Raw genomic sequence first — 27,683 nt, 5'->3', positions numbered from 1 at the left:
TTGGGTAATATTTCTTGCTGGAAAGGATCAAACCAGTAACCTCCTGATCAAGCTTCTGAAAAAGATTCAAAATGAAAAATCTTCTTCTATTGCTAAAATCAGAAGTGATCGGGGTACTGAGTTCACTAACAAAATACTTGAGTTGTATTTAGATGAGCAGAGAATTCATCATGAATATTCGGTTGCCAGAACGCCTCAACAAAACGGAGTAGCTGAGAGGAGAAACAGAACTCTTAAAGAAGCTGCTAGAACAATGCTAGCAGATGCAGACATCTCTCAGCGCTTCTGGGCAGAAGCAATCTCATTATATTGCTGCTAAACGCATTCTGAAGTATTTAAAGGGAACTCAAAATGTCGGCTTATGGTATCCCATTGATTCATCTTTCAATCTTATTGGATATTCAGATGCTGATTATGCAGGTTGCAAACTAGACAGAAAGAGCACAAGTGGTTTTTGTCAATTCTTTGGTGATAGGCTGATCTCCTGGTTTAATAAAAAGCAGACTTCCATAGCTACGTCTACTGCAGAAGCAGAATACCTTGTTGCTGGAAGCTGCTGCTCTCAAATACTATGGATGCAACAACTTAAAGACTATGGAATTCAGGCCTCTGAATCACCTATCTTTTGTGACAATACCAGTGCCATTGCAATCACGCAGAATCCAGTACTTCATTCCAGAACGAAGCACATAGACATCAGACATCATTTTATAAGAGATCATGTGCAGAAAAAGGACATTCGTCTGGAATATGTTTCTACTGATTTACAAGCAGCATATATCTGTACTAAACCTCTGCCTGAAAATAAGTTTTCTTATTTTCGAAACATACTGGGTTTAATTGAGTTAACTTGATTTTATGACATCATCTGATTTATTTTATCAACTTTGTGGTAACTCTGCAGAAGGATAAAAAGACATGCGTACTACTGCAAGATTCGGAATTACTTGAATCTGATATTGTGAAATCATGTTAGCATGTCGCCTGTTGTTGTTTTATTTATACACATGTTACAATTAATGGTGAAGAAATTGAATAACCTCAAGTCAGCCGAAGCATCTACTGATTTACAAGACTGAGTTTTTCTTACTCAAACTATTTCATCATTCATTCAATGAAAGCAGTAGATAAACAGAATATGCCAAAATAAAATTATTTTTCATTCATAAAACCAGGAGCATTACATTGAGTTTATCTACTACATTTGTTGAAAATCAGCAGCTTGAAGTACTTTTCTTATTTGCAAAGTACTTCAGCAGGAAAAAGATGGTCTTTTTCGAAAAGATTCCAGCAAGCTTGGGTCTTGTAAGACTCTAGTAAGCTTGGGTCTTGTCAGCACTAATGTATTGGAAAAGGATGTCTTCAAACATCTGCTTACGAGAGGCTGGAAGTAGTCTTTGGAATTCCTCTGCTGATTCTGACTCTGGAGAAGACTCCGAGAGATCATTTGCACCTATCATATGTATTGGTTAGATAAAAAGATTGAATGATTTAGTTTGTGAACATGCATGTATTTATATAGAATCACGGGAAGCTGAAGAGACGGCGATCTGGTTACTCGAATACCAAGATTCATCCCTCTTATCCTCAAATATCATATCTTTGAATTTATTAGTTGCATTAATCGAGGGGGAACAGTATCGTCTTTTTCAGTCTGACATTTTTACCCTGTCAAAAACTGAAAGGATGGTTTGTCTTTTCGATAAAACAGCGAGTCTACTGGTTTTATCAAAGTGCTCATATATTCTAGTACTTTGAAACTTCCAGCAGAAGTTATCATAAAACGACAAACCTCCTTCTGATTGTTTTAGTAACCGCTAGGACAGCCCGCTCTTTTCACTAAATTTCAAAATTTTAAATCATTGGTCAATCTGACACGTTCTAAAATTTTCAAATACGCAACCGTAGACACATTGACACGTGTTCTTGTGTTTACATTGACGGCTGTACATTCTCTTGTATATTAACCGTTCTTGTTTTTACTTGTCACTTTTTACGTTTCCAGAATCTTACTCTCTAACTACTGCTTTCTCTCGTAATCACACTCTCGCAATCTACTTCGAAGCTACTTTCTTTACAGGAAACAAAATGGCTAGAGCTTACATCCTGAATGCTTACCAGGTTAACTTCACATCTGTCCTTACCATCAAGGATAAAAATCTCCTACAGATGTTTCAAACCATTGAAAAATCGGGACTCAGAAGATTTTTAGAAGCACCTGCTGTAATTTATAAAACTGCTCTTCTGGAATTTTACGGAAAAATTGTATATTCTCGGGGAGATGCATCTATCTCCATTGATGCCGCACTTTTGGGATCAACCTTCTTCCTTCCTTGCTCAGGTATCTCTGAACTTTATGATATTTCTAAACAGGAGATGTCAGTTGCTCTCTGCACTTTCTCAGCTTCTGGAGAAGAAGTGTTTCCATCTTGCTTCAAGAAACTTCTGAAAATAGAATATCAAGTGCTTGCTGACATTGTCGCAAAGGCATTGTTGGTCAAGGCCGGTACGTTTGATAAGCTGACCAAAGAAAAAGTTCAAGTGATGGTTGTTATCACTTCAGGGATTAAGATGGATTGGAGTCGTTTCTTGTTTCGAATAATTAAAGAAATGATCACCAGGAAGAGTTCTGGTTTTGCCGTTCAAATTAACCAGATGTTGAAGGATGCTGGTTTTTCGTTCACCACTGAACATGATGCTTCTTATGTCACTATGACAGACGCTGACAACGTGCTTGCTCTTCGACCAAAGCCAACTGTGGCTGAATTTATTTCGATGAAAAAGGAAGAAGGAGATGCTCAAGCTGAGGCTATGGCACCTCAAAAGAAAATTAAGAGAAAAAGGGTGGTCATCACCACCGGTTCTGATAAAACCGTTTCTGAGGAGTCTACTGCTCCTGTTTCAAAATTCATATCTTCTGGGATCAGCAAGACGAAGAAGCCTCGCACTGTTCTCTGCATCAAGAAAACAGTTGATGCTGTCGACGTGGACATTGTTCCATTGCGACAAGTGTTTCCTAAAGCCACTTCATCTGTACCAGAAGTTGTCGATCGACCATCTACAACTTCTACTGCTACGGCATCAACCACTGCATCAACATTTAGACCCACCTCTGGGGTTGTTATTTGAGAACCTGCTTCAGGATCCTCTGCTTTCCGACCAGTACTGCCTACTTCATCTTCTGATAAAGGCAAAGGGAAGCTAACTGAAGACCCAAAATCTCATGGAGCCAAGTCATTGGTCCTAACTGGTATTGAACTTCACTTGACAGAGATCGAAGATTCTGCTAGAGAAGACTTAAATTTCTTTGATGAATGGCATAAAGTTTGAGTTTTTCATCCGTTCTCCTACTTCAAGACGAAAGGAGCTTATCGAAAAAATGATGCAAGCTGAGGAGAGAGTATTTGAACTGACAAAGACAGAGAATGTAATCGATGCCATGCGTCTACGAAGTTACGTCCTTGAGCAACTGAAATGTCAAAAGTTGACATTAGTTTCGAAAACCCTCGAATCAAATTTTGATCCAATGATTCCCACTGCTGCTCAAGACAAACAGGTTATCGACATTCTGACTGCGAAATTGAGACAGATACATGAGCTAATTCACACTCAAGAACAGGCTTTTGGAAAGTCAACTCAGTATCTTGTAAGCTTTTTTCTGGAATTTTCTCATGATCAGACAGTTGAGGATCGGACCCAGCTTCACCAGAAGCTCAAGTTCCCAGTACTCCTGCAACGACGAAGCAGCCTACTCCATCTTTATCTTTGCTATCAGTTCATGAACTGGCTTCAGTGGAAGAAGTCATTCAATCAATTGTTCCTACATCTTCTAGTGTACCACCAGCAGATCAAGATGGTGATTTTGTTCAGCCATCTTCAGCAGATCAAACCATGGCAGAATCAGATGCTGCTCCTTCCTCATTATTGCCAAATTTAGAGAACTTTTCTGCTGAATACAAAGCAGAAATGGAAGCTCTTCTGCTTCAGCAATCTGAACCTGCTTCCACCAATCAGCCATTGGAAATCTCTAAAGAGAGTCAACCTGATATTACCACGGTTCTTGTTTCTACTGCTGCTGAAGAAACTGATCTCCTTACTGCTCAGGACACGACTGAAGCAACACACCTTCCTACTGATCCAGAAGTAAGCATTGCTGAACCTGGCCCCTCTACTGATCCAACAGATGTTATCACTTCCTCTGCTCAGCCTAAGGTTCAACCTTCTACTGCATTAGTATTATCCACACTTGAACCAACTGCTCATGATGATCGACTTGCTGAAATAAGGCAACGTATGCTTAAAAGGACTCCGTCACCAGAACTAGAACCATTCAATATCGAGCTTGAGATAGATATTCTACAGAAGAATCTCAACAATCTCTCCGATATAGTTCGGAGAATATCTCATGAACATACCGCAGAAGTAAGTGGTTCTCAGTTCTTTCGAGACCGTATATCAAAGGAAATCTTCAACACGGCAGAATCTGTGAGCAGAATGCATGCTAAGACCATCGTGTTCAGACAATCTATTTCCAAAGGTTACAGTACTATCATGCTCGGACAGAATGATATTTCTCAACACCTCACTGATCATGATGCACTTATTCGCTCATTCTCCACCACCATGCAATCTATGGATGCCAAGATTGAGTCTCAATCTCAATCTCTCACTACTCTTCATGAACGAGTTTCTACTCAGGCTCCATATCTTGAAATGTTGACGAATGGAATTCAGAACCTGTCTGGACGCATGGATGATTTAATTGCTCGGGTCATTGTTAATGATTCCAAAAAGGGGGAAAAAGAACAAAGAGGAAAAGTTCAAGCAGAACAAGAAGATCAGGGAGAACCATCTAACAGGAACCAAGATCCTCAGGAAGAGGATACTCTGTTTCGAGATATTGGAACAGATGACTGATTTTTCTTACTGTTTTTCAAACTTTGTTTAAGATGCTTATTTACTTATTAAATCATCTAGTTTTAGTTACTATCTGTCGTATTATTTATGGCTACTAACCTCCAGGTTTTGGCATCACCACAAAGGGGAAAATTGTTAGACTTAACTTTATTGTGGTGATAAGTATTAAAACCATAATATCAACCAGAAGATTATGCAAAGCAGTAGCTTTTGAGTTGCTCTATCAGAAGCAGTATTTTAGCTAATACTCAACGGCTTAGCAGAACTTAGTTCTACTGGATCAGCACTTAACGACTTTCTACTCGATTGTTTCAATCTTAATTGGTACCGTTATCTTATCTAGTACCAAACATTTATTGCACCATTAAATGCTATACTAAGTCATTTAATACGCTTTACCGATTTTAGTATAAAATAGGACTGATTGTTCTGTAGCTCTTATGCAGGAACCTATTTCGGTAATAAAGCTGATTGTATCAGAGGACATGAGACAATCTCTGATTATAGATGTTGGACTCAAATTACCTATACATATGGATCAAAACCATTTAGATAACAACGCTGATCATTCTTATCTATCCAACAATACATTGAGCAACCGCGAAATTTCCATTATCTTCAAAAGCTCAAAATTGCAGAAAAGCAGTACACGCATCATATCTTACATCTGATCTTTGGAGATCATCTTCATCTCTTCAAGCAGAACTTCATAATCTTGTTGTAGAAGAGTTTGTAAACTGGAAAAGAGTCTTTTCCAGAACATTGCTATATTGAACTATTGTATCGAGTTGCTAAGAGTTTCAGTAGGCAATAGATAAATCCTGCTGAAGTGATTGTGTACAAGTGTGTACTACAAAACCAGTGTCTTTTAATGATATCTTCTGGAAACAGAAGAAGGGGAGACGTAGAAGATTTTATCTTCGAACTTCCAAAAACAACTACTGTGATACTATCTACTGCTATTACTGTTTTTCACCTTATTCCATCAGATTGTTTCCGCACTTTCAATTGTGATCTGTTGGACGTACTGTTGAACAAGAACAGCTACAATTTATAACAGGATTTGAGCACCCTTTTGCATAAACTATCAGTAAAATAGAAGAGTTTATTCACCCCCCTCTAAACTCTACATCGATCCCCAACATATGCTAATAGTGTTACTTTTTATTGTGAATATAGATAGTGTTGACCCGTCTCACAGATAAAGATTCGTAAGACCATCTCACAAGAGACCTACTCGAAAGATTTTGGTTCTGGTTTGGTTTTACTATTTTTGAAAATTATGGTCGGATTTATTTTTAGACCTTTAATACTTAAATCTTAAACATTCTCAATAGATTTTCAAATACTATCAAATTTTTACTTTATTAAAAACTGCACTAAAATTATAATTACAAAATTGTATTAAAATCATAAAATAACATGTAGAGAAAAAATTAAAAGGATAAAACATTTAAATGTAATACAAAGATGAATTATTTGATAAAATTAATATAATAGTTACATTTTATTCTTGAAGTGATATAAATTACTATACTTAATGTATATTGTTGTGATAATTTATTAGAATTTGTTAGACTATCGATTATATATTAGATCAAATAATTAGACTACTAATTAATTATATATTAGGTGGAATAAATAAAAAAATTTGATATTTCATTTTTACCCTTACAACAATTAGAATTTTACATATATATCTTTATTGAATTTTTAGATTTGTATTGATAAGTAGGTCATTTTTATCTTTTGATGAACATTTTTATTATCAAACACATATTTATTTTTAATGTATCCTTGTTATTAGATTTTCCAAAAATTGTGTAGAAATTTTTTTTGCGATTAATTTAACGATGCACAATTCAAGGGGATAAAAGAAAATTTACAATAAAAAACTTTGTCATTTTTTTTCCACTTTTACAAATATAATGGATAAATATATATTTTTAAAACGTCTTTTTTCTTTTAATATTTTTAATAAAAAAATATAAATTTAATTAAAAAATCTATTCTTTTAATATTTTTTACAGGAAACATCTATCAAGAAAATGTTATTTCTCCAATATATTTTTATTATCAAATATCTATTCAGTTTTTACGTAACATTATTTTCAAAGTTTCTTATGTCACAATTTTCTATTAAAAAATAAAAACATTGTTATGATCTTCATCTGTTTAATAAGTTGAAAAAATAAATGTACCAATTAAATGAATAAATAATACATTAACTTCTACAGATTCAAATTTGACGCTAAATTTTATATATTTTTTCCATCTATGTCAATACAATTGATACAAACAATAAATAGTTTTTAATTAATGTAGTAACATCAAAATACAAAAATTTTGCTCATAATCAACGCTTTTATAAGTAAATGTATTTTAAATCTTCTACATGATAAGTTATTTTTTGAACTTATAAGCTATAAATTCATATTTTAAAAATAAGTTATGACTAATCCGAAGATCTCACGGCCTATTCATCATATGACACGATTCTTGGCAGTGATTTTATCAAGTCGATTGGTGGATTCAACCAAGACTAAAAGTTTATTATTTTCCGATGGGAAAACATTGTTTTTTCGTCTTTCATCTTTGACTTTTTTTCGATTGTAATAATTTATTTTGTCCAAGAGTAGGTCTTTTGTGAGGCTGTCTACGAATTTTTATCTGTGAGATGGGTCAACCCTACCGATATTCACATTAGAAAGTAATACTCTTAGCATAAAAAGTAATATTTTTTCATGAATAACCCAAATAAAGATCTGTCTCACAAAATACGACCCGTAAGACCGTCACACACAAGTTTTTGCCTTTGTCCAAATTGAATTTCAATAATTTTGAGTATTACTTACAATTAAAACCACCATCAGAAGTCGGAATCAAGTCATAAGTTGGCAGAAGTAGAGAGTATAGAAACTTTCCATATCGTGATAAATGAATTTAACACATGTACGCTAGAGTCAAACCGATTTTAAAGTATATTTACGTGGAAAATATTAATGCGATGGTCACACGTTTGAGGTTTTCAAATTCAAGGCTTGAAAAATATGTCCTAACAATCTCCATTCATTAGCAAAATCGGGAGTGGGAGAAAGACTCGTTTTCAATGCACAGAAAGGATGAAATTTGGAAAGGAATTAGCTTCTCAAACGGTGCAAGAATGGCAGGAAGCATACATGGACTACAAACATCTCAAGAAACTGCTGAAAAACATCTTTAAATTCAGACAGCAAAGTGCATTATCATATTCAGTAAGCCGAGGTGGTTTCTTGAAGAGGAAATCGACCTTGCACAGATCGTTTAGCGGGTTGATGGATAGAGACAACTGCTCAATAAGGAGTGACGATGAAGTGATATTAGTACACCCAGTGCGGCCAGAAAGTTCGGAGAATGATGTGTTCTATCAGACAATTTTTTTGAAGCCATCAGAAGATGGTGGTGAAAACGAGATTCATTTCTTTAAGTTTCTTGATAAAGAATTCAATAAAGTACTGAGATTTTACAAGGAAAAAGTTAAGGGTGTGACTCTGCAGGCAGTGGAGTTGAGCAAGCAGATGGATAAACTTATCGCCTTAAGGATTGAAGTGTATAAACCTTTGATGGAAGAAAACGGGAATCAACAAGAAGTCGAGTCAAACACCGAACCTGAAGCTAAAGATCCTGCGAATACAGGACATGACGGTAAATGCAAGATGGATTTCTTTTTCTTTTTTCCACTTTTTCAAGGTACACAAGTGCAAATGATGCTGTGGAGATAAATTAGTTCAGATTAAGTTTGATTCTGTCTCTTCACTGTAGAAGATCCAGCCACGAATGTGGTCCAAGAACTTGGGACCAGCCAGGAAAACGCTTCTGAAAATAATACTTTTCCGCCAGCATATTCGATTCATGCAAAGATCAATATTGAACCAAAATGTCCTCTTATGAAATTAAGAAGGATCGTCAAAAGCACAAACAAGTCGAACCTGGCAATCAGAATTGAGGAGCTAAGACGAGCTGAGGAAAAATTAAGATGGGCTTTCATCCAATATTACCAACAGCTCGGACTCCTAAAAATATATCGGTGATTCATCATTCACCTGAAAACAATATTAGACAAATTAATACAGAGGCGTTGAGCTAACATATTTCATTGCAATGCGACAGTTCCTCGAATATTTTGGCATTCTCCAAGATCATGAAGAAATATGACAAGGTATGGACGTTTACAGAAAATCAGGAAAATGTATACTATTCACAGCATTTTACTCTCTTGGGGTCTCACCCGTGGAACTCTTGTCCTGCAGATCACTTCAAGAAGTGCTTCAAATTCTTATTTACAGATGATTGACAAATCGGATCTCGGAAGCTCGGATGAGGTCTGAATCCAAGCCTTCCTAATTTGCAAAATAAAGGAACAATATTAGTCCTACTTTCCTCTTTGTCCTGCAGGTTAACATGCTCATCGGAAGGGTAGAGGCTGCATTTGTTAAGTACTTCTCAAATGGAAATCGAAGAAAAGGGGTGAAACTTTTAAAGCCCAGAAAAAAAATGGAGAAGCACAGAATAACATTTGTTCTTGGTAAGCTTGAACAGAAGGAAAGACAACTGCATAAAAAAGAAAAGAAAAATGTCATCATTCTCTATGATTTTGTTTGAGATTCTTTTGGAAAATAAAGGTGTGAACCTAGTAGTTTAACAAACTACTGATCTTGTAGGTATATTAACTGGCTGTTCAGTAGCACTAGTTATCGGTATTATTGTTTCAGTACATGCAAGGGGACTTATTCGACACGAGGGACGAGAGCAGTATATGAACAATATATTTCCTCTTTACAGGTATAATTTTTTTATCTCCTTGATAACAGAACAGATGCACTAAGACCACGAAGTACTAAATTAATGACTTTACCCACGTAGCTTCTTTGGATTCATTTTCCTTCACATGCTCATGTATGGGATAAACACATACCTCTGGAGGCGATTCCGGGTGAACTACCCCTTCATCTTTGGATTTAAATCAGGTACAGAATTGGGATTCAGAGAAATCTTCCTACTTGCTTCCGCCCTTTCAGTACTCACTTTGGTAGCTGTACTTTCAAATCTGGACATGGAAATGGATCCAAGAACACAACATTATCAAACATTAACTGAACTGGTTCCGGCAGGACTACTTATGGTAAGTTCAAGACTGCTCTTACCCCCTTCTTGATTCACCAACATATTACTATTTCTGCTCAGAAGTTTCTACACAGATTTTACAAACGTATCTTCTTTCGGTAAATATTTATACCAAGGTATTAATTTCCAGGTCTTGCTTCTTATAACATTTTGTCCTTTCAACATTATGTATCGCTCAAGCCGCTACTTTCTCATTAGATGTGCATGGCGTTGTCTTTTTGCTCCACTTTATAAGGTATACAGTTTCATCAACGGAACAAAATATAGTTAGAAACAATCATCATATCTTTTCTGGCTGCCTTTGTAGGTTACCTTCTCGGATTTCTTCTTGGCAGACCAGCTAACAAGCCAGGTTCATATCTCATTCTTATTATAATAGTATAGCTAATTTTCTAGTGGCTATAATTCGGTCTGTGTTTAGCCTATGATCGACATGGAGATATCATTTTCATGCATTTCAGGTTCAGGCTTTCAGAAGTTTGCAATTTTACATTTGCTACTATGGATGGGGAGACTTCAAAAGGAGATCAAACCAGTGCCTTGAAAGCAAAGTATATGAAATTTTTTACATTGTTGTACCAGTTACTCCATTTTTGTCACGAGTTCTGCAGGTTGGTTAGTTCATGCTTCAATGGGCATGATCCTCTCTCCATTCTTCTCTGTTCCAAAAAAACATGACAACTTTTGGTTGCTCAATTGATTTCAGTGCCTACGCCGCGTGTTTGAGGAGAAGAATGTCATGCAAGGACTCAATAGCCTAAAGTATTTCTTAACAGTAGTGGCACTTGTCATTAAGACAATATATGATTTCCGGAGAGGAACGTTTTGGAGAATCGTGGCAGCATCAAGTTCGGGAGTCACGGCTGTTTTTAACACATACTGGGACATTGTCATGGACTGGGGACTTTTACAAAAGAAAGCAAGAAATCCATGGCTGAGAGACAAGCTTTTGATATCAAACAGGGCCGTTTACTTTGTGGCCATAGTGAGTACTGAAATGGTTTATTTTATGTCACAGTATAATCTGCAATGTTTGTGAATTTTCAAGATCAATGTTTGTGAATTTTCAAGATCTTATTTACAAAAAAACAGCAATAGATATATCCTTTTTCACTTACTTGGATTGCAGGTAGTCAATATTCTTCTCAGACTTGTATGGATGCAGTTAGTTCTTGACTTCAATGAAGCGCCGTTCCTCCACAGAAGAGCCGTGATTGCACTAGTCGCCTGCCTGGAGATACTTCGTCGTGGAATTTGGAACTTTTTCAGGTTTGATAATACATCCATTACCATCCTGCATCATAGAATTAAATTGTGTTTGGTTCCCATCTTCCTTCTTTTCCACATTTTTTTGGCATTAGCGTGACATTATAAAGCTTAAACACATCATTCCGATTGCATCAAACCCATGTTTATTCAACAACTAGAAGAATTTAAATATCTCATCATGTCTATGCAGCAGCTGTCCATTTCCATCCTGAATCATCCAAATAATTTCTTTTGAAAACTAAGACTTCTTTTTTCTGTTCAATAACTTGTAAATTGGCAGGTTGGAGAACGAGCACTTCAACAACATCGAAAAATATCGAGCCTTCAATTTATCACCTCTGCCATTTCACTGTGAAGATGATAAATTTTTGTGACAGATAACTCCATGTAACAGGATATATTTGAATCATACATGACATCTGAATAAGAAGGCCTAAACTGAAATGTTGTGTTGCTTGCAACAATAGGATCGAGTTTAACATAAGCTAGCCGACTGAATTTCTGCACACCAGGTGCACATAAATTTCCGTGCATCAAAACAAATATACTTACAACTCTCCTGAATTAGATTGTGTATAAAATTGGAAGTATGTTTATTTAATCTGTAACAGTTGCCATCAAGGTTATATATAATATAGAAAGCCTAGTGGAAGGCAGATTGAGCGATTCCCTAGTTCTCTGTTCAAATTTCGTTCAAATCCCCATACAAAGCACTTATCCATTTACTCATGTACATAACATTTCAAGAAACATCAAACTCACAATAAATTTGGTACTGAAAATCACCTAAGAAGCAATAATTCCTCATAAACTTGAATCTCCTACACCCTATGAAAGAACCCTTGGATGAAATGGTTCGTCAAATACAGAAAAAAAAGGAAAAAAAATAAACAGATTCTTTACTGCCGATAAAGACAACTGTAATCCATTATTCAAAACAACCATATGTGCCGGAAAGGAGGCAACAAATCCATACTTGTTCCGAGTGTTATCCTTTACTCCACCGGAGTTTCAGACCATGATCTGCCTTCTCCGGCAGGCGAGATAGACATCTAAAAGGATTGCGGCACTACAGCGCGCCGAGATCTTCTGTCGATCACCTAGGAAACAGCTAGCGATGCATGCATCTGCTCCTCGGAGCCATGTTTGCGACCGGCCACCAAAAGTATTTAAATTTTAAATTTGATAGTTTAATTATATATATTGAATCAAATTTTTTTTAAAAAATACAGAACAGGTTTATTTTGATCTTTCGCTAAAAAAAATTTAAGGGTAATTTGGCCAAAAATCCCCACATAAGTTTTAAATTTAAGGATCAGCCCATTCTCCTCCATTCCTTCGGTGATACCAAGGGAGGGATCCAGAAATAAGAGTTGGGGGGCCTGAACTCAATATGATAAGTTATATATTATTAAAAAATTTATATTATATCGTTCAACGAAGTTGTGCCATACGAGATTTTAAAACATAATATTGAATATTATGCTATCAAATGATAAAAGAGAATTGAAAATTCATGATATTGAATATTTAAAAATTGAAAATTCATCATACATATTTAAAATTTGTCATTCATGCAATTTATAAATTAGTACCGGATGGATTTGAGTATCTTATTGTTCCTCGCAAGCGATGTCAACCCAAAAAGAAAAAACGAAACACAGTTGGTACTTGGTAGGCCATGATATTGGAAAATAGCAAAAAAATTGAAAAAATGGTTTGATTCAAGTTTTTGGAGAACAGTTTTGTTTTGATTCGAGCGGCCGAGTCTACAACACACACTTTCTTACAGTTGGATATGCATGTAAATGGGCTGGGCTGCAATGGACTGGACTGAACTAGAACATTGGTGGGTGGGCTGAAATTTTATCCTAACTATTAAAAAAAAAGTGGACTGAGCTACAAGCCCTCCAATGTATCCGCATCTGGTTAGGGGTGTCAATCGGGTGGGTTGGGTCGGGTTTCGGGTCAACCCGCGAATTTTTTTTATTTTTTTTCAACCCGAATCTAACCCGAACCCGAAGCAACCCGAAAACCCCCAACCTGAACACGAACCCGTATAACCTGACTCAACCCGCCTAACCCGATTTTTATTTATTTATTTTAAATTTTTTTAAAAAATTAATGAAAAAAATTCAAAAAAATAAAAAATAATATTATTATTTTAATTTAAACACATAATAACAAAATTTCCGATTTAAATTTGAAAATTTAATAGTAGAAAATTAAAAGTATATTTACTAAATCAAATAAAAAATTGTTAAAAAAATAAAAATATGCAAAATAAATATTAGATTATGAAAATATATCATATAAATATACAATAAATTTTGTTCAAGAATACAATATATAAAAATATAGGTAATATTTTCAAAAAAAAAGTTCGCGGGTCAACCCGCGACCCAACCCGAAACCCGCCTAACATGGCACTAACCCGAATCAACCCAACCCGAACCCAACCCGAACCCGAAAAACCCCAACCCGAACCTGATTTTTTTCGTGTGGGGTCGTGTCGCATTTTGACACCCCTACCTCTGGTGACACATAAAAAATTGTAGCTTAGGTCCGACAATTTTAAGATTTTGGAGATAGTTTGCTTTCTAACCGAGGCCTGCGAGCCATTTGTAAAATTCCATCCAAGGGTTTATTCTTCTCAAGCTGCGAGGCAAACTTTTGGATGGATCCTTTCGAACGATGGTTTCCACAAAATCAGGTACATGATGTTGGGTTTTGGACGTAAATAATTTTGATTTTGATGATTACAAAACTTAGATAAATAATGAAAGCATCTAACATATTCATCCGTCTTTTTATGTGAATAAAAAAGTTACATTTTTAAAAATAATTTGAACAAAAAGTTTATTTCTCCCTTAGTATTTAAAATCAAGCTCCCTCTGTAGTTTGAGTGGGTCTCACGAATCTTAATCCGTGAGACGGGTCAACTCTATCGATATTCACAATAGAAAGTAATACTCTTGGCATAAAAAGTAATACTTTTTCATGGATGACTCAAATAAGAGATCTGTCTCACAAATACGACCCGTGAGACCGTCTCACACAAGTTTTTGTCCTATAGTTTTGAAAGTTTAAAATTGATAAAAATAGAGAGGTAATTAACCAAATTTCTCCAAAGCCTATTTTCTGTGGCGGCACATATGATTTTAATTTAATCAATAAATTTCTTTAACTCGTGTATAATTTGGCTAAAAAAATTATATGATGTAAATAAAGTTTATATGATTCATATGATGTAAATAAAGTTATGTTACACACAATAAAATTCATCTAAGCAAAAATAAAGAGAAAAAATAAATTAACACGTTACTCAATATTTCTAAAATGGTAGGAAAATCCTTTTCTTTCTGATCATGTAGATTAAAATATATGTAATTTAGGTTTCATTATTGTCACATGAGCACATAGAAAAACTGCATCAATGTCAAATAAGCAAAATATTCAATAGATTTAGTGATTTCGGAAGAAAAAAGACAAAAAAAAAAAAAAACAAGTTATAAAATGAAAACCAAAGTTTAACAAATTACATGACTAAAATTCAAAACAAACCAATTTACATGACCAAAATCATAACTTTCTCTTACAAGCACAACATAATAAGCATATAGATGCGAGACTAACCAGATAATACACTTTGATTTAGTAGGATATCTTAAAATACATGTATTTTAAAATTTCAACATATACATCAACTTTAATTCAATTAGATATCTAATTGATCACAAATAAAGTGTTCTCACATACGAAGCACGTATTCCTTACTAATATAATAAATTTAATAACAAGAAATGGTAAAATATGGTTTGGTTAACACTCAAATAGTATTTTTTTTAATAATAATTACGTTTACCTCATTTTTTAAAAAAAAAAAGTTGAACCAAAACCATGGCATGTGAAGAACAAGAAACTCAAGGGTGGCAACGTATCCCGCGACATGTAATCCATGCAAGCCCTCAGCTCAACACGTTTCACTTCCCCTTCTTCCATAAATCCAACTGATCATCCCCACCTAGCTCCATCCATTCACTCATTCATTCATTCATTCCGCACCACCTTCATTCCGTTCTTCGTTTCTCATGGCGGATCGGGATCGTGATCGGCAGCAGTTACAAATACACCCGCAGCAGCAGCAATACCGCTACGAAGGCGGCCTCAAGAACATTCTCCCACAAAAGGGCCCCACCGCCTCCCAGATAGTCGCCATAGTCACCCTCCTTCCAGTCAGCGGGACCCTCCTCGCCCTCGCGGGAATCACACTCGCCGGCTCTCTGATCGGCCTCGCCTTCGCCACCCCCGTCTTTCTCATATTCAGCCCAGTTCTCGTCCCCGCCGCCATCCTCATCGCCGGGGCCGTGACCGCGTTCTTGACATCCGGGGCGTTCGGGCTTACGGGACTCTCGTCTCTCTCATGGGTCTTGAATTCATTCCGTCAGGCCACCGGCCGGGAGCCACAGGACTATGCAAAGCGGCGCGTGCAGGAAGCTACAGGTCAAGTGGGAGAGAAAACGAGGCAAGTGGGAGAAACAATCAAGGCTAAAGGTCAGGAAGGAGTAGGGCGAGAAGGAAGAGAATCGGGTGCGGCTGTGGGTGCAGGTGCAGGTCGGCCTGCTTGAACCAGAAAATAGTAGTGGTAATAATAATGATGATTCAGAAATGTATGTGTTTGTTTTGTGTTTGTTTGTTGTTAAAAGAACATTTGTGATATGACTATCTCTGTGCTTACTTGCTTTGTGTATTACATCCAGGTTATATTTCGCTTCTCTTTGTTCAAGTATGATATATATTGGATTTTCCTGTCAAAGTTTGTGTTTTCACATATAATATAATATAATATTTTTAGTAGTGTTTGAATTAAAGTATTCTTCTTCAAAAATACTTAAAAATAATATTTTTTAAAAAAAACTTTAGTTAGAATAGTTATTTATGTTGGATCTCGGTTTTCTCGTACACAAACGCAGCGGAAGTTTTAAAATTTTTATTTTATTTTGACAATTAAAATATATATGTTGAGAATTTTATGAATAAACATTCATAGGGCGTTAGAATTTTATACCTTTGATGAATTAAATCACTTGGTTCCAACTAATCCGATATCGGCGAATCTAGCTTTGATGAATCCCTACGAACAATCTTCAAATCCTTTCTTTATTCTTCTAATCAGGTCCACGACTAGAAGATTTTATCATCTTCCAAATTGCACTAAAAAATTTGAAAGAAGTATTAACGTTGGAGATCAAAGTATGAGAGACGGTTCAAACTTTTCTCCAAAGAGAAGTGGCTGAAATTTGGAGAAGAGGATGAGAAGGAATTTCGAAAATTCCAAGGTGTGTGGAGGCTAGGGTTATGGCTTGATAGCATGTATTTATAATTAAGACATGCCTTTAATACATATAATCAATATTAATGGGCTTGATTAATTAATTGAGCTAGTCCAACTAGTTTAATTAATTTATCAAAATCCATTAAGAACTTTAATTATTTAAGTATGTTAGACTTGTACTCCTACAAGTCCATTAAACATACTTTCCACTATATTTAATTTAATATTTAATAAACTCAATTTTTGAGCTTAATAAATTAAATATATTATAAATTCAACATTTAAATTTAATATTTAAATTATAGATTCATCTTCTTGAATTTATCACCTCCAAAATTTTAATATTTAATAAACTCAACTTTTGAGTTTAATAAATTAAAATCTCAAATTTTATTATTTAAATCCTTGAATTTATTGTCTCAAAATTTAATTATCATAAATTCAACATTTTGAATTTATCATATCATAATATAAATTCAACTCATTGAATTTATTCTCTCAACGGAAACAAATGATCCAGTGCTTGTGTGACCCTCAATGGTTCAGGGATACAGCTAGTCGTTGGTTCACAACTCCTTGTGATTCAGGACATAATCCTTTATGCGGGCTTACCCTTATTTGCCTCATTCTATGTATCAACAATTGATCATGAGAATGTCAGAAATCATATTTCTGATTAAACCCTATCGAACCATGGTAATAGCGTCTAGTAGTGTAATACCCGCGATTCTCGTTTGATACTTTTAAATTGTGATATATATATGAAGTGTTGCATTGATGAGAGGAACCGCACCCGCGCCTCAAACAAGACCGCCCCCGCGGCCATTTATTTTGAATTTCAGAATGTGTTGCCGAAGCAACACCGCACCTGCGCTATGAAATGGACTGCACCCGCGGTTGATGGCCAGTAGGTAGGATTTTGACATATAAATGAGACTGCACCCGCGGTGAAAGCAGGACCGCACCCGCGGTCGTCGATTGGAAAATTGGAAGGGAGGCCGAAAGCCGAGCGCACCCGCAGTGAAAAGTTACCGCACCCGCGGTGCGACGTGGTTGATGGAAAATAAACCATGTGTCCTAGGCCATGCATATATGTTAGATGTGTCTTCCTTTCCTTCATTCTCCAGCAGCAAAGGCCGAGATCTCCATGAAAGAATCTTCTAAGTTTCTTCTAGCTTAGAAATTAGCTTGTGCAAGATCCATTCATTCGATTTTAATTCCGAGTTCAGATTTGTGTTCCTTGCATCATAAGCTTCAAAAGGATGTAAGTATGGTTCATCTTCAGCATGGTTCGAAATATATATGTTGGGAGAAGTCAGATTTGATTTCTATTTTGTGTTTCCATGATTATGATGATCGTAGAATTGCAAACGAATCGAAGAACGGATATGATATGAGATTGTTTAGATTTCCAGCATATATGGGTATGAGATTATGCAGATTTTGAGATCTTGATAGATAGATTGTGATGGTTATGAATTGATGATATGGTCCTTGTATTAGTTGATTGTTGTTTAAGTTATCGGTATCGCAAGATTACGCTGTTATGCCGTCGAATTGTATCGAGAATTATTATTGATTCGTATATGTGTTGCATTGAGTGGAAGATTGATAGAATGCACATTAATTATGCCATTTCAGATTTGTATTGGTAATTTCGAGATCGAGATTTCGACTACGACAAAGATTGTACGACAACAAAAGGTATAATTCATGTGAATTCGGGAAGATACAACTCAAATGAGATTCGATTTGAGTTTCCCAAAATCACATACTTGTTATGTTTGTACTTTATATTGATTTATATATATGTACTGAGATAGGAGAGTCATTGGTAGATACGCCAATTTTCTAAACGTTCGGTGATATCGAGGCATAGGGGAAGATTCACTCCGATTGTAGAATTCGATACAGACAGGACCGAAGTTTAGGAATAAGATGTAACGCCACCCCGATTGGGAGAGTAGGTGGGAGACCTGTTACATCTTATTCACACCGGGATCCCTAGAATTAGATATGAATTGAGTCAAAGATATGAGTTTGAATTACATTGCTTGACTTATTCTGATTATGTTTTATAGTCTATAAGATGTATTGTTGTTGATTACATCCATGATAGTATGTTCATGATTTATATTGTGTATATGCATGTATACATGTTTTATACTGGGATTTGTTCTCACCGGAGTTTCCGGCTGTTGTTGTGTCTGTATGTGTGCATAACGACAAGTGGGACAGGATCTGGGTCACGACAGAGATGAGAGATCGAGATAGCGTGGAGATTACGGGCCAAGAAGAAGGACTAGTGATGTAATACTAGACATGTATTAGATCCTAAACACTAGTAGAATACTTGTTGTTGAACATGTGAATGTTATTTGGAGTTCAATAATATGACAACATTGTGTATGGTGTATGATTTATATACATTAGTTTATAATGTTTAAAAGAAATTTTTTTTTATGACCCACATTTTCTAGCAAAGATCCAATTAATCTCAAAAAGGAATTGAGTTAGAGCCCGGGTCCCCACAAGTAGAATCGCCTCATGATTCCCTAGGTATCACTGATAATGCATGCAAGAACCAGTCGATTATGATTAACGTACAGTACGGTCCCTTCATCTCATATATCCCGATCGAATCTGCAAGCATTGGTTCACCGAGGGTCGCATATTAATTCGATAACTATGTGATAAATATAAATAGTGGCATCGCATGTACTGTTCGAGAACTCCTTCTCTAACATACATCTCATACTCTGGCCAGAGATTCCACGCACTATAATTTCATCAGATCACATAAGATATCCACACCCGCAGGTGAGCGGTGAATCCCCGACTACAATGCACTGGCTCCTATATGTGTCGCAAATATACCCAACCTCGTCACCTGATGACTCTCCCAGAGCCGGTAAACGAGTCAAAGTACAGCCCTAGCATATAGAGCCTCAGTGTTGTCCCGGGTCGTAAGGACTAATGGTGTACAATCATAACCACAGACTTATTTTCTCGATGAATGATAACCACTTAGAAAGTTCGAGGGAGGATTGTTCGGTATAATCATCATATGACTACACATTTGCATGTTTGAACATCTCTATGCCCTTACTAAGAAACGCAGTACACAACATCACAGATGTTAGTCTTGAGCTCAAGCGATCTTTATCCATGTTTTAGGCGGCTGGATCGACTAGGAACGAATTTAGATCATACATTGTTTACAAATGAGTTTCAACATCGAATTAACATTCATTTGTATTAAAGTATAATCAAGTTCTTTATCTATGTTGTTCGCAAGGGTATACAGATAAAGAAATAACAAACCATGAAATAATGAATTATATTAAAATAAAGATTGTTTATTATAACCGAGTCAATAAAATCTCTAGTCAACAATTGGCTTACAGGACATCTACTCTAACAATTTAAGCTGATAATTTGAATTGTACTTGAAATTTATGGTGTTCTGTTCTGTATAATCTTTTAGGTTATAAGAGAGACGCTCAGCTAATTTAGATGAAAACTAATTCTTTTATTTTCAAATATAATATAAAATCAGGAAGAACGATAACATCAAATTTTTATTTTTGCAGTTTTTGTATTTTAGAAACTTGTAACACCAGTTAAAAAATAATAACAGTAATAATCAATTCGAAGAATGCTTCATTTATCGAATTTGATTTATTAAATCTGAAGACCAAGGCATTCTTTGGCCAATGCGAAATAAGATCGAGTAATTTTTTCTTAGGTACAAATATGTTGTGGCACGTTAGTTTAGATGATAGCAGAAGCAGCAAAACAGATGCAAAAACAACGGAATCTGTATATACTAATTTCACGTCAAAAATTTCTCACTGTACACCAACCTCGAGAATTTCAAGAAAACATGGTACCTATTTTTGTTGTGATTGAGGTTCAAACAGACTTAGAAACTTCACTCGAATCAGCAGATTCAACACCACTTCATGCTGTAATCTTTTCTGGTTCAAAAGTCTGCCTACCAAATTTGAGACAGGTTGATACACACATGAATAAAATTAAAAGAGAGATGAAGCAAAAGGATCATGTAATTTTAGATTTTGAAATTTTCATGTATATCTATATATATAATTTTCGAAAATGGAGGCAGGTTAAGAAGATTTATGAAAGGCTACACGATCAAAAAAATGCATGCACCAGGAATTCAAAAGTATGTCTACCAAAATTTCAAGAAAATCAGGGGTCGTATTTTAAGGATAAATTACCAACAGATTCGAAAATAAATAAGGGAAAATTTTGAAATTTAAGGGGAAATGATTAAGTTGTATTGCAAGATAAAAGATCTATCGGATGTTGGAAATTAGATCTGGAATTCGAATTTTCAGGCCTAGCAAAGAGACAACGGAGGATAAATTATTTCATATTGAAGATTTAATTCAAAAATTTAAATGCAAATATTATACATGATCAGAATAGCAATCAGCCTTTATAAATAGGAGTAGCCTCCCATTCGAAAATTACACCTCAAAATTACTCCAAATTTTTTAAAGTTGCTCCCTAGTGCTCTTAAGAATTTGGAGAATTGCTTTCTCATTACTGCCAAATGTCGGGGCTCTACTACAATCCAGATCTAAGGAGGATTTGAAACTCCTAGCAACAAAAGAAAACGTCCTTCACATTTTTCATTCATATTTAAGTTAAGTGAGCTTGTTCTAAAATAGCTTGTATATGAATTATTTCGATTTTTTAAAGTTTCGGTCGAGCACTGTTGTTTTGTTTCTACCCGTTCTTGATACAATTGTATATGTTTTTGGCACTGTGAGGATTCAACTGGATATGAGTAGGAATCCTAATGCATGATTAGTTATGGTTCTTATACGATAGAATTGTAAGGACCTGGTTCCTGGCTTAATGGATCAGTTCCGGTCCGTTAAGCATGCCTAATTGTTACTCTCCAAAATTTTGTTTTTCGATGTTAGCACCAAATTATAATTCTTGGTAATTGAACACGTGACATTGATATGATATATACAAATATTTATCGTTTTATAAAATTTTATAACAAGTGAAAATGATGACAATTCAAACAACATTACAAGCACCATATTTTAATGTCACCAATCACCATGGTGATAACAATGATTGTTCATGACATAGCATTAATCCTTTTAAGCTTAGCAAATATAAAGACTTAAGTAGGGTTTAATCAATTCAGAGTTTTGATGACTTTTAATGACTTTTTTAAATGATAAATTTTTGTTGATTTATTAAGTTTTTATTGACTTTTACATAATCTCGCATATTTACAAACATATTTAGGTAAAATTTTGTAGAATTTTTTGCAAGATTTTTATAAAATTTTGTAATTTTTTTATAGAATTCGATAGTTTTTGTACCTAATTATAACTTATTATTTTTTATTAATTTTTAAAATTAATAATTAATTGATAAAGATAACATATTCAATTTGAAATATTTTTAAAAAATAAATTTACTTATTTAAAAGTTAAATCATTTAATTTTTAGTTGTATACGTAGATTGTATGTATGTTGTAATTTTAAAAAATATGTATATAGATTTATTTTATTTTTTATCATATAACAACTATTAAGAATTAAGTAAGATTATTTTTTTAGATCAATTTTTTTTATTATTATTGAATACTATATTTATTTGTATAAATTATAAATTAAAATTCACACAATCAAGTTTAAAATTCAAAATTTCATATCATATTAAAATAAAAAAATTATTAAATGAGTAAATAATCAAAAATGAAAAAACTGAAATGGAAAATATACATTTTGAAAACTAAAGAAAGTGATAGAGATAGATGAGAAAAAAAAGATGAGAAGAGAAGTGATGTAAGACGAGAGAAATAAAGAAAGAGCTCACATATGAGTTATAAGTTTTAAAAATCTATTCAAATTTTTGGGTTGAACTAAATACAATTTTTAATAATTTATAATTGTACATTATGCTTTAATATTTATATGTTAATGAAGTTATTAAAAGTATATTGAAAATTTGAATACATCTAGATTTTATAGAGTTTTTAAAACTCAATGTTGAATATCACTTGACTTTTTTAAAACTTTATGAAAGTCTATTTTGATTATCAATATACTTTCATAGAGTAATCCAAATTCTTGATTAAATACGTCTCAGACTTCTGAAACCTACCAAAAAATCATTAAAATATTAAATTTCTTGCATTAAATAGATCGGCTTACTTCTTATATAAGTTTGTCTAGATGACTAGATCGGCTTACGTCATTTATATAAGTTTGTCCTAATTTGAAATTTATACAAAATATTTAGAACACACAAATCTTGCCCTTTTGCTCAATTGGTGGGTTTCGTTTAGTTGTGCCTTTCATAATGTTCAGTAATCACTACAGATTATTTGCTTTGATTGTGTGATTTTTCAGCTTTGCGCTTCCCAGATTCCCATTTTTTTGGATCACGAACATCTCTTATCTAGTTTTCACTCAACTCAATGTTTGGAACCTTAAATTCGCGCTTTTTTGAATTTTTTATGTTGAAATTAGGTCTATAAATTCAACGAAATTCTTGAAACGGGGCCTGGAGAATTGACAATGGAAGCAGCAGCAGCTTCTGCGCTCGTTTTCCCGAGGTAATTTCACTACTCTTACTTCGATTTTTGATTTGTTTTGCACCGCCACACTGTTAGGATACTTCAGACGTCTGCTACGTTCATACTCTAATCTCCATTTTCTACAAAATTAAATGCGGAAATAGTGAAATTGGGGGAGGCCCGAATAGTACAATTCGTGGTTTTTTGAAATTGCATCTAAATCCATTGAAAAGAGAGAAATTACGATCGGGATTATGGTTGGCCACTGCAAATGGTGGCTTCAGAAAGGCGCTGAATGGGGTTGCTGAAGGTGATGGAGTGATAATTGTTGATCATGGCTCACGGCGCGATGAATCCAATCTTATGCTAAGTAAGCTTCTTCTTTATTTTACTTCGTGATTTAGTACTGTTGGTTGTGAACGTGAGTTAGCAATTTAGATTATTGTCCTTTTTATGGGATAATAATTACCGAACAACTTTGGAATATATTTTGATGCATCTATCCCAAATGCATTGTCTTTGTTTGAAGCCAAAAGTGAAAACCAATTATGCCATCATGAAGTGAGAAATCATGCGTATTTGTGTCATATTGGGATATGAAGATGAAGCACATGGGATCGATCGTGGTTAGGAAGTAACAATTTAAAGACTTTATGATAAAGACAATTTTGCATGATTATTTAGTAGACCTTTTGATTTAGAGATCGGTGTTGTTTCAACAGTTAGCTCTATAAGAATGGTGTTTTTGAAGGTTGGATGTGGGGTTATAGTGGTTATTCAGTTTCGAGTAAAATGGCCCTGTATGCTTAATTTTTTACCGCATAACAACTTCTGGAGACTAAAAGGGGAATGCGCACATTAGTCATTTTTTCGCCTGGTTTATTTACTCATTGGTTATTGGAAGTAGATTATGTTCATAATTTAATTTAACTTTATTTCATTTTTACAGTTGAGTTTGTGGATATGTTCAGAGAGAGAACCAAATATCCTATAGTGGAGCCTGCTCACATGGTATTAATTTATTTCAGTGAAACTTATTTAAGTGAACAACAACCTATTTACATTGTAAGCCGCAGCAAAAAAAATGAATGAATGATGGCAGTAAGACTTTGTGTTTCGATTCCTATAATTTTTATTCTTCTACAAATTAGGAACTTGCTGAGCCATCTATCAAAGATGCCTTTGATTTATGTGTTCAACAAGGAGCGAAACGTGTTATAGTGAGTCCATTTTTCTTGTCTCCTGGAAGGCACTGGAACAGGGTAACTAGATACTGGTTCTTGATACCATCATATCATATGTATTGGAACTAAGTAGTTGAACCTCACTATGGGATTTGTCAGGATATTCCATCTCTAACGGCGGAAGCTGCAAAGGAGCATCCAGGGGTATCATACATCGTTACTTACTGCTCCACTTGGTCTCCACGAACTGCTCGTGGTAGGATTCTTGGTTTCTTCTTGTTTGCGTACAATTATTCGGCTGAATTAGATTGTATCTAGTACTTCACCGAGTATGAATTTTCTAATCCAAGCTGGCAACTAGTATGTGCCAGAATGCATAAAATCTTTACATGAATGGATTTTTTGCCATGTTCAGCTCCACATTTGTGTCCTTTTGCTTGCATTTTCTCTTATACCTCCTGACGACAGGTTATATTTTCAGTATAATGGCCTTACGAGACCTCTATATATTACAGGATGTCTTAAATGACAGAATAAATCATTGCTTGAGCCATGTTGCTGGTGTCGCAGAAGAGTGCCGGGTTTGTGCTGGAACAGGAAAATGCCGGTTGTATAATTAGTATTTTCCGGTGGCTCAGAAAGTAGAGAAGGCAATATATTACTCGCTAGTGGTGCATTTAAATTCGTGATGGCATATTGTGAGCTCATAAGAAGGTAAAATTTTATGTGGTACCATAGTGGTCCTTCTATATTGTGTAAAAACGTGCCAGACCAAAGTTTTGTAATGCGTAATATAATATGACGAGTTTTTGACAGTTCCCAGTCAAAGCCTAAGATTAAAGAACGGAGTGTGAGAACAGGCCATAATTGCTCGGGAAATTTATCTGCTGTCATCTTTATTCAATCGACGAGTTTAAATACAAAATATTTCCAAAATCACTCTTCCTATTTTTATTAACTAACAATTGAATTTAGTTAAAGGAATTTGAAATAATAGATCTTAAATTCACAACTTCAATTACGTCCATCCAAAGAAACTCGAGGGGATGAGAGAAAATTAGCTGGGTTGATTTTCAGAAATCGGCCGAATATTGAAGGAGTTTAAAGGTTTCAATTTAGTCGTTAATAACTGCGCTTGATCATTGAGACTCTCGGGTGGGGTAATATTAATGAAACGTGCCCGTTGTTCGATGAAATGGCCGAGGTCTCCTGGACTGCGTTGATATCGGGATTACTGAAGCAATGTTGTATTTTGTGAGAAACCAGTTTCTGAAAGTGTTTTCATGGACTGCAGCAATCAGTGGATTTGTTCAAAATAGGCTGAGTTTTCAAGCAATGAAGCTGTACAAGAAAATGCTTCGATCTGGGTTTTTGCCTAACGAGATTACCTTTACTTCTGTTATTAGGACTTGTGGAGAGTTGGGTGATTTGAATTAGGAAAATGTATTCTAGGGGATAAGTTAAGATTGGTTTTGAGAATTATTTATCTGTTCGCAACTCTTTGATCACTTTTTGTTTGTATGTTGGAGTGCAGTGATCGCAAGGTTCAGTCAGAATGGCGATGCAGAAGAGGCATTGAGTCTGTTTAGACAGATGATACATCATTTGTTTAAACCAAATGTGTTTTGCTATTCTAGTGTGATTAACGCATTAGCGAGCCTACAGGCTCTACAAGCTGGAAGGAATATCCATGCTCATGTGTTGAAAATGGGTATGGATGTATATGTATTTGTTGGCAGCGCACTTCTTGATTTGTGCAGCAATTGTGGAAATACCAAAGATGGCCTCTTGATGTTCGATCCACTTTTGGGAAAAAACACTGCCTGTTGGAATTCGATGGTCCCTGGTTACAGTTTTAACTGCCAATTCGCGGAAACAAAAATGCTCTTTGATCAGATACCTAACAAAAATAGCATCCCTTGGAACTCTTTGATTTCTGGTTATGTTGAAACTGAGAATTTCGTTGAAACATTTGAAGTGTTCGATGAGATGATTTTGTCCCGGAGAACAGCCGAGCAAATCTATCTTTTCAAGTGTTTTGAAAGCTTGGACTAGCTAAGCTTAATTAGAGAAAGGCAGATATGCGCATGGAAAGGCTGTAAAACTCGGGTTCCAGCAAGATGCTCTTGTGGACGCTGCTCTATTAGACATGTATGCAAAATCTGGAAGTATAGTGTGTTCTAAAAAGATCTTTATTCGAATGAAAATGAAGAACGATGTAGATTGGACTGCTATAGAAGGGCTTGTAGAAAAATAGATTAGCAGAAGAACCACTCGCCGTGTTCCAGGAAATCGAAGAAACCTCAGGCGTTGCTCCGAATGAATGAATGCTATTGTCAGTCCTATTTACTTGCTCACTGTGGTTTTGATTGACAAAGGTCTTGACTATTTCGATTTTATGAAGAATATTTACGATATAAAACCAAATGAGAGACACTACACGAGCATGATCGACATGTTGGCTCGGTCTGGACGTCTTTCTGAAGCAAAGAAGTTCATCGAAAATATGCCATGTGCCCTTGAAGAGAACGCTTTAGCTGCTCCCTTCTGAGTGGCTGTAGGATGTTTGGAGACGACAATTTGGCAGATTTAAGGGGTAAAAATATGTCGAAAACTGTAGAAACAAAGGCTGGAGGATATGTGCTGATGTCGAATATTTATGCTTCCAGTGGGAGATGGGTGGATGGATGTGTTGAGTACAAAAAGATGACAAAAACTTGTGTGAGACGGTCTAACGGATCGTATTTTCTGAGTCGGATCTTTTATTTGTGTCATCCATGAAAAAGTATTAATTTTTATGCTAAAAATATTATTTTTTATTGTGATTATCGGTAGGGTTGATCCGTCTCATAAATAAATATTCGTGAGACTATCTCACAAAAGATCTACTCCAAAAAATTGGTGGATGAGAGGAGTGAAGAAGAGTGGGGGTTGTAGCTTTGGGTTGAGGTGAGGAATGGGGTGGGTGCATGTATTTTATTCAAGGGATGAAACTCATCCTCAATCAATCTGCTCAAATCTATGGGAAAAAACGAAATATATTAATAATATTTATTATTATTATATATATTGTGTATATTAATGTATCAACGAATATACAATTTTGTTCGAGTTTAACGAATGATTTTATGTAATTATTGTATAAATAAAATTTAATATTTTATTATTAATTATAAAACTATAATCAAAGTCTAATTTTAACAAACTATATAAACATTATAGTTATTTCCATAAACA

The 27,683-nt window shown here is 35.0% G+C and overlaps 2 protein-coding genes, 1 long non-coding RNA gene and 2 pseudogenes across 5 annotated transcripts; 4 read left to right on the top strand and 1 right to left on the bottom strand.

Moving 5' to 3' along the window:
- Positions 1-7,844: 7,844 nt before the first annotated feature.
- LOC142531621 (phosphate transporter PHO1 homolog 9-like) lies at positions 7,845-12,125 on the top strand. 3 transcript variants are annotated; one of them, XM_075637829.1, is made up of 13 exons: positions 7,853-8,601; positions 8,728-8,983; positions 9,067-9,115; positions 9,207-9,278; positions 9,352-9,481; positions 9,618-9,738; positions 9,820-10,078; positions 10,211-10,315; positions 10,388-10,432; positions 10,542-10,691; positions 10,787-11,065; positions 11,210-11,349; positions 11,630-11,766. In XM_075637829.1, exons 1-13 carry the CDS (start codon positions 8,040-8,042, stop codon positions 11,721-11,723), a joined length of 2,262 nt encoding a protein of 753 aa, XP_075493944.1. In that variant the 5' UTR covers positions 7,853-8,039; the 3' UTR covers positions 11,724-11,766. The 3 variants fall into 3 exon arrangements, with proteins under 3 accessions (XP_075493942.1, XP_075493943.1, XP_075493944.1); XM_075637827.1 differs by having other exon boundaries at positions 7,845-8,601; positions 8,719-8,983; positions 10,542-10,631; positions 10,787-11,091; positions 11,179-12,125; XM_075637828.1 differs by having other exon boundaries at positions 7,851-8,601; positions 11,210-12,125.
- Positions 8,491-12,552, bottom strand: LOC142531623 (uncharacterized). Its single transcript, XR_012816350.1, has 6 exons — positions 12,136-12,552; positions 11,199-11,374; positions 9,872-10,003; positions 9,130-9,296; positions 8,886-8,999; positions 8,491-8,580 (listed from the first exon to the last, which is right to left on the bottom strand). It is a non-coding gene; the product is annotated as an uncharacterized LOC142531623 (long non-coding RNA).
- A 2,827-nt stretch (positions 12,553-15,379) lies between these two features.
- On the top strand, positions 15,380-16,138 carry LOC142531368 (oleosin H1-like). Its single transcript, XM_075637473.1, has one exon. The coding sequence runs from the start codon at positions 15,441-15,443 to the stop codon at positions 15,975-15,977; it is 537 nt and encodes a 178-aa protein (XP_075493588.1). The 5' UTR covers positions 15,380-15,440; the 3' UTR covers positions 15,978-16,138.
- A 6,813-nt stretch (positions 16,139-22,951) lies between these two features.
- Positions 22,952-25,268, top strand: LOC142531670 (sirohydrochlorin ferrochelatase, chloroplastic-like; annotated as a pseudogene).
- Positions 25,135-27,227, top strand: LOC142530647 (pentatricopeptide repeat-containing protein At1g09190-like; annotated as a pseudogene).
- The last annotated feature ends 456 nt before the right edge of the window (positions 27,228-27,683 follow it).

The sequence above is a fragment of the Primulina tabacum genome, chromosome 17 (assembly GCF_025594145.1).
Source record: "Primulina tabacum isolate GXHZ01 chromosome 17, ASM2559414v2, whole genome shotgun sequence".
NCBI lineage: Eukaryota > Viridiplantae > Streptophyta > Magnoliopsida > Lamiales > Gesneriaceae > Primulina > Primulina tabacum.
The sequence above is the reverse complement of the archived record's forward strand: the minus strand, read 5'-3'. Positions and strand labels throughout refer to the sequence as shown.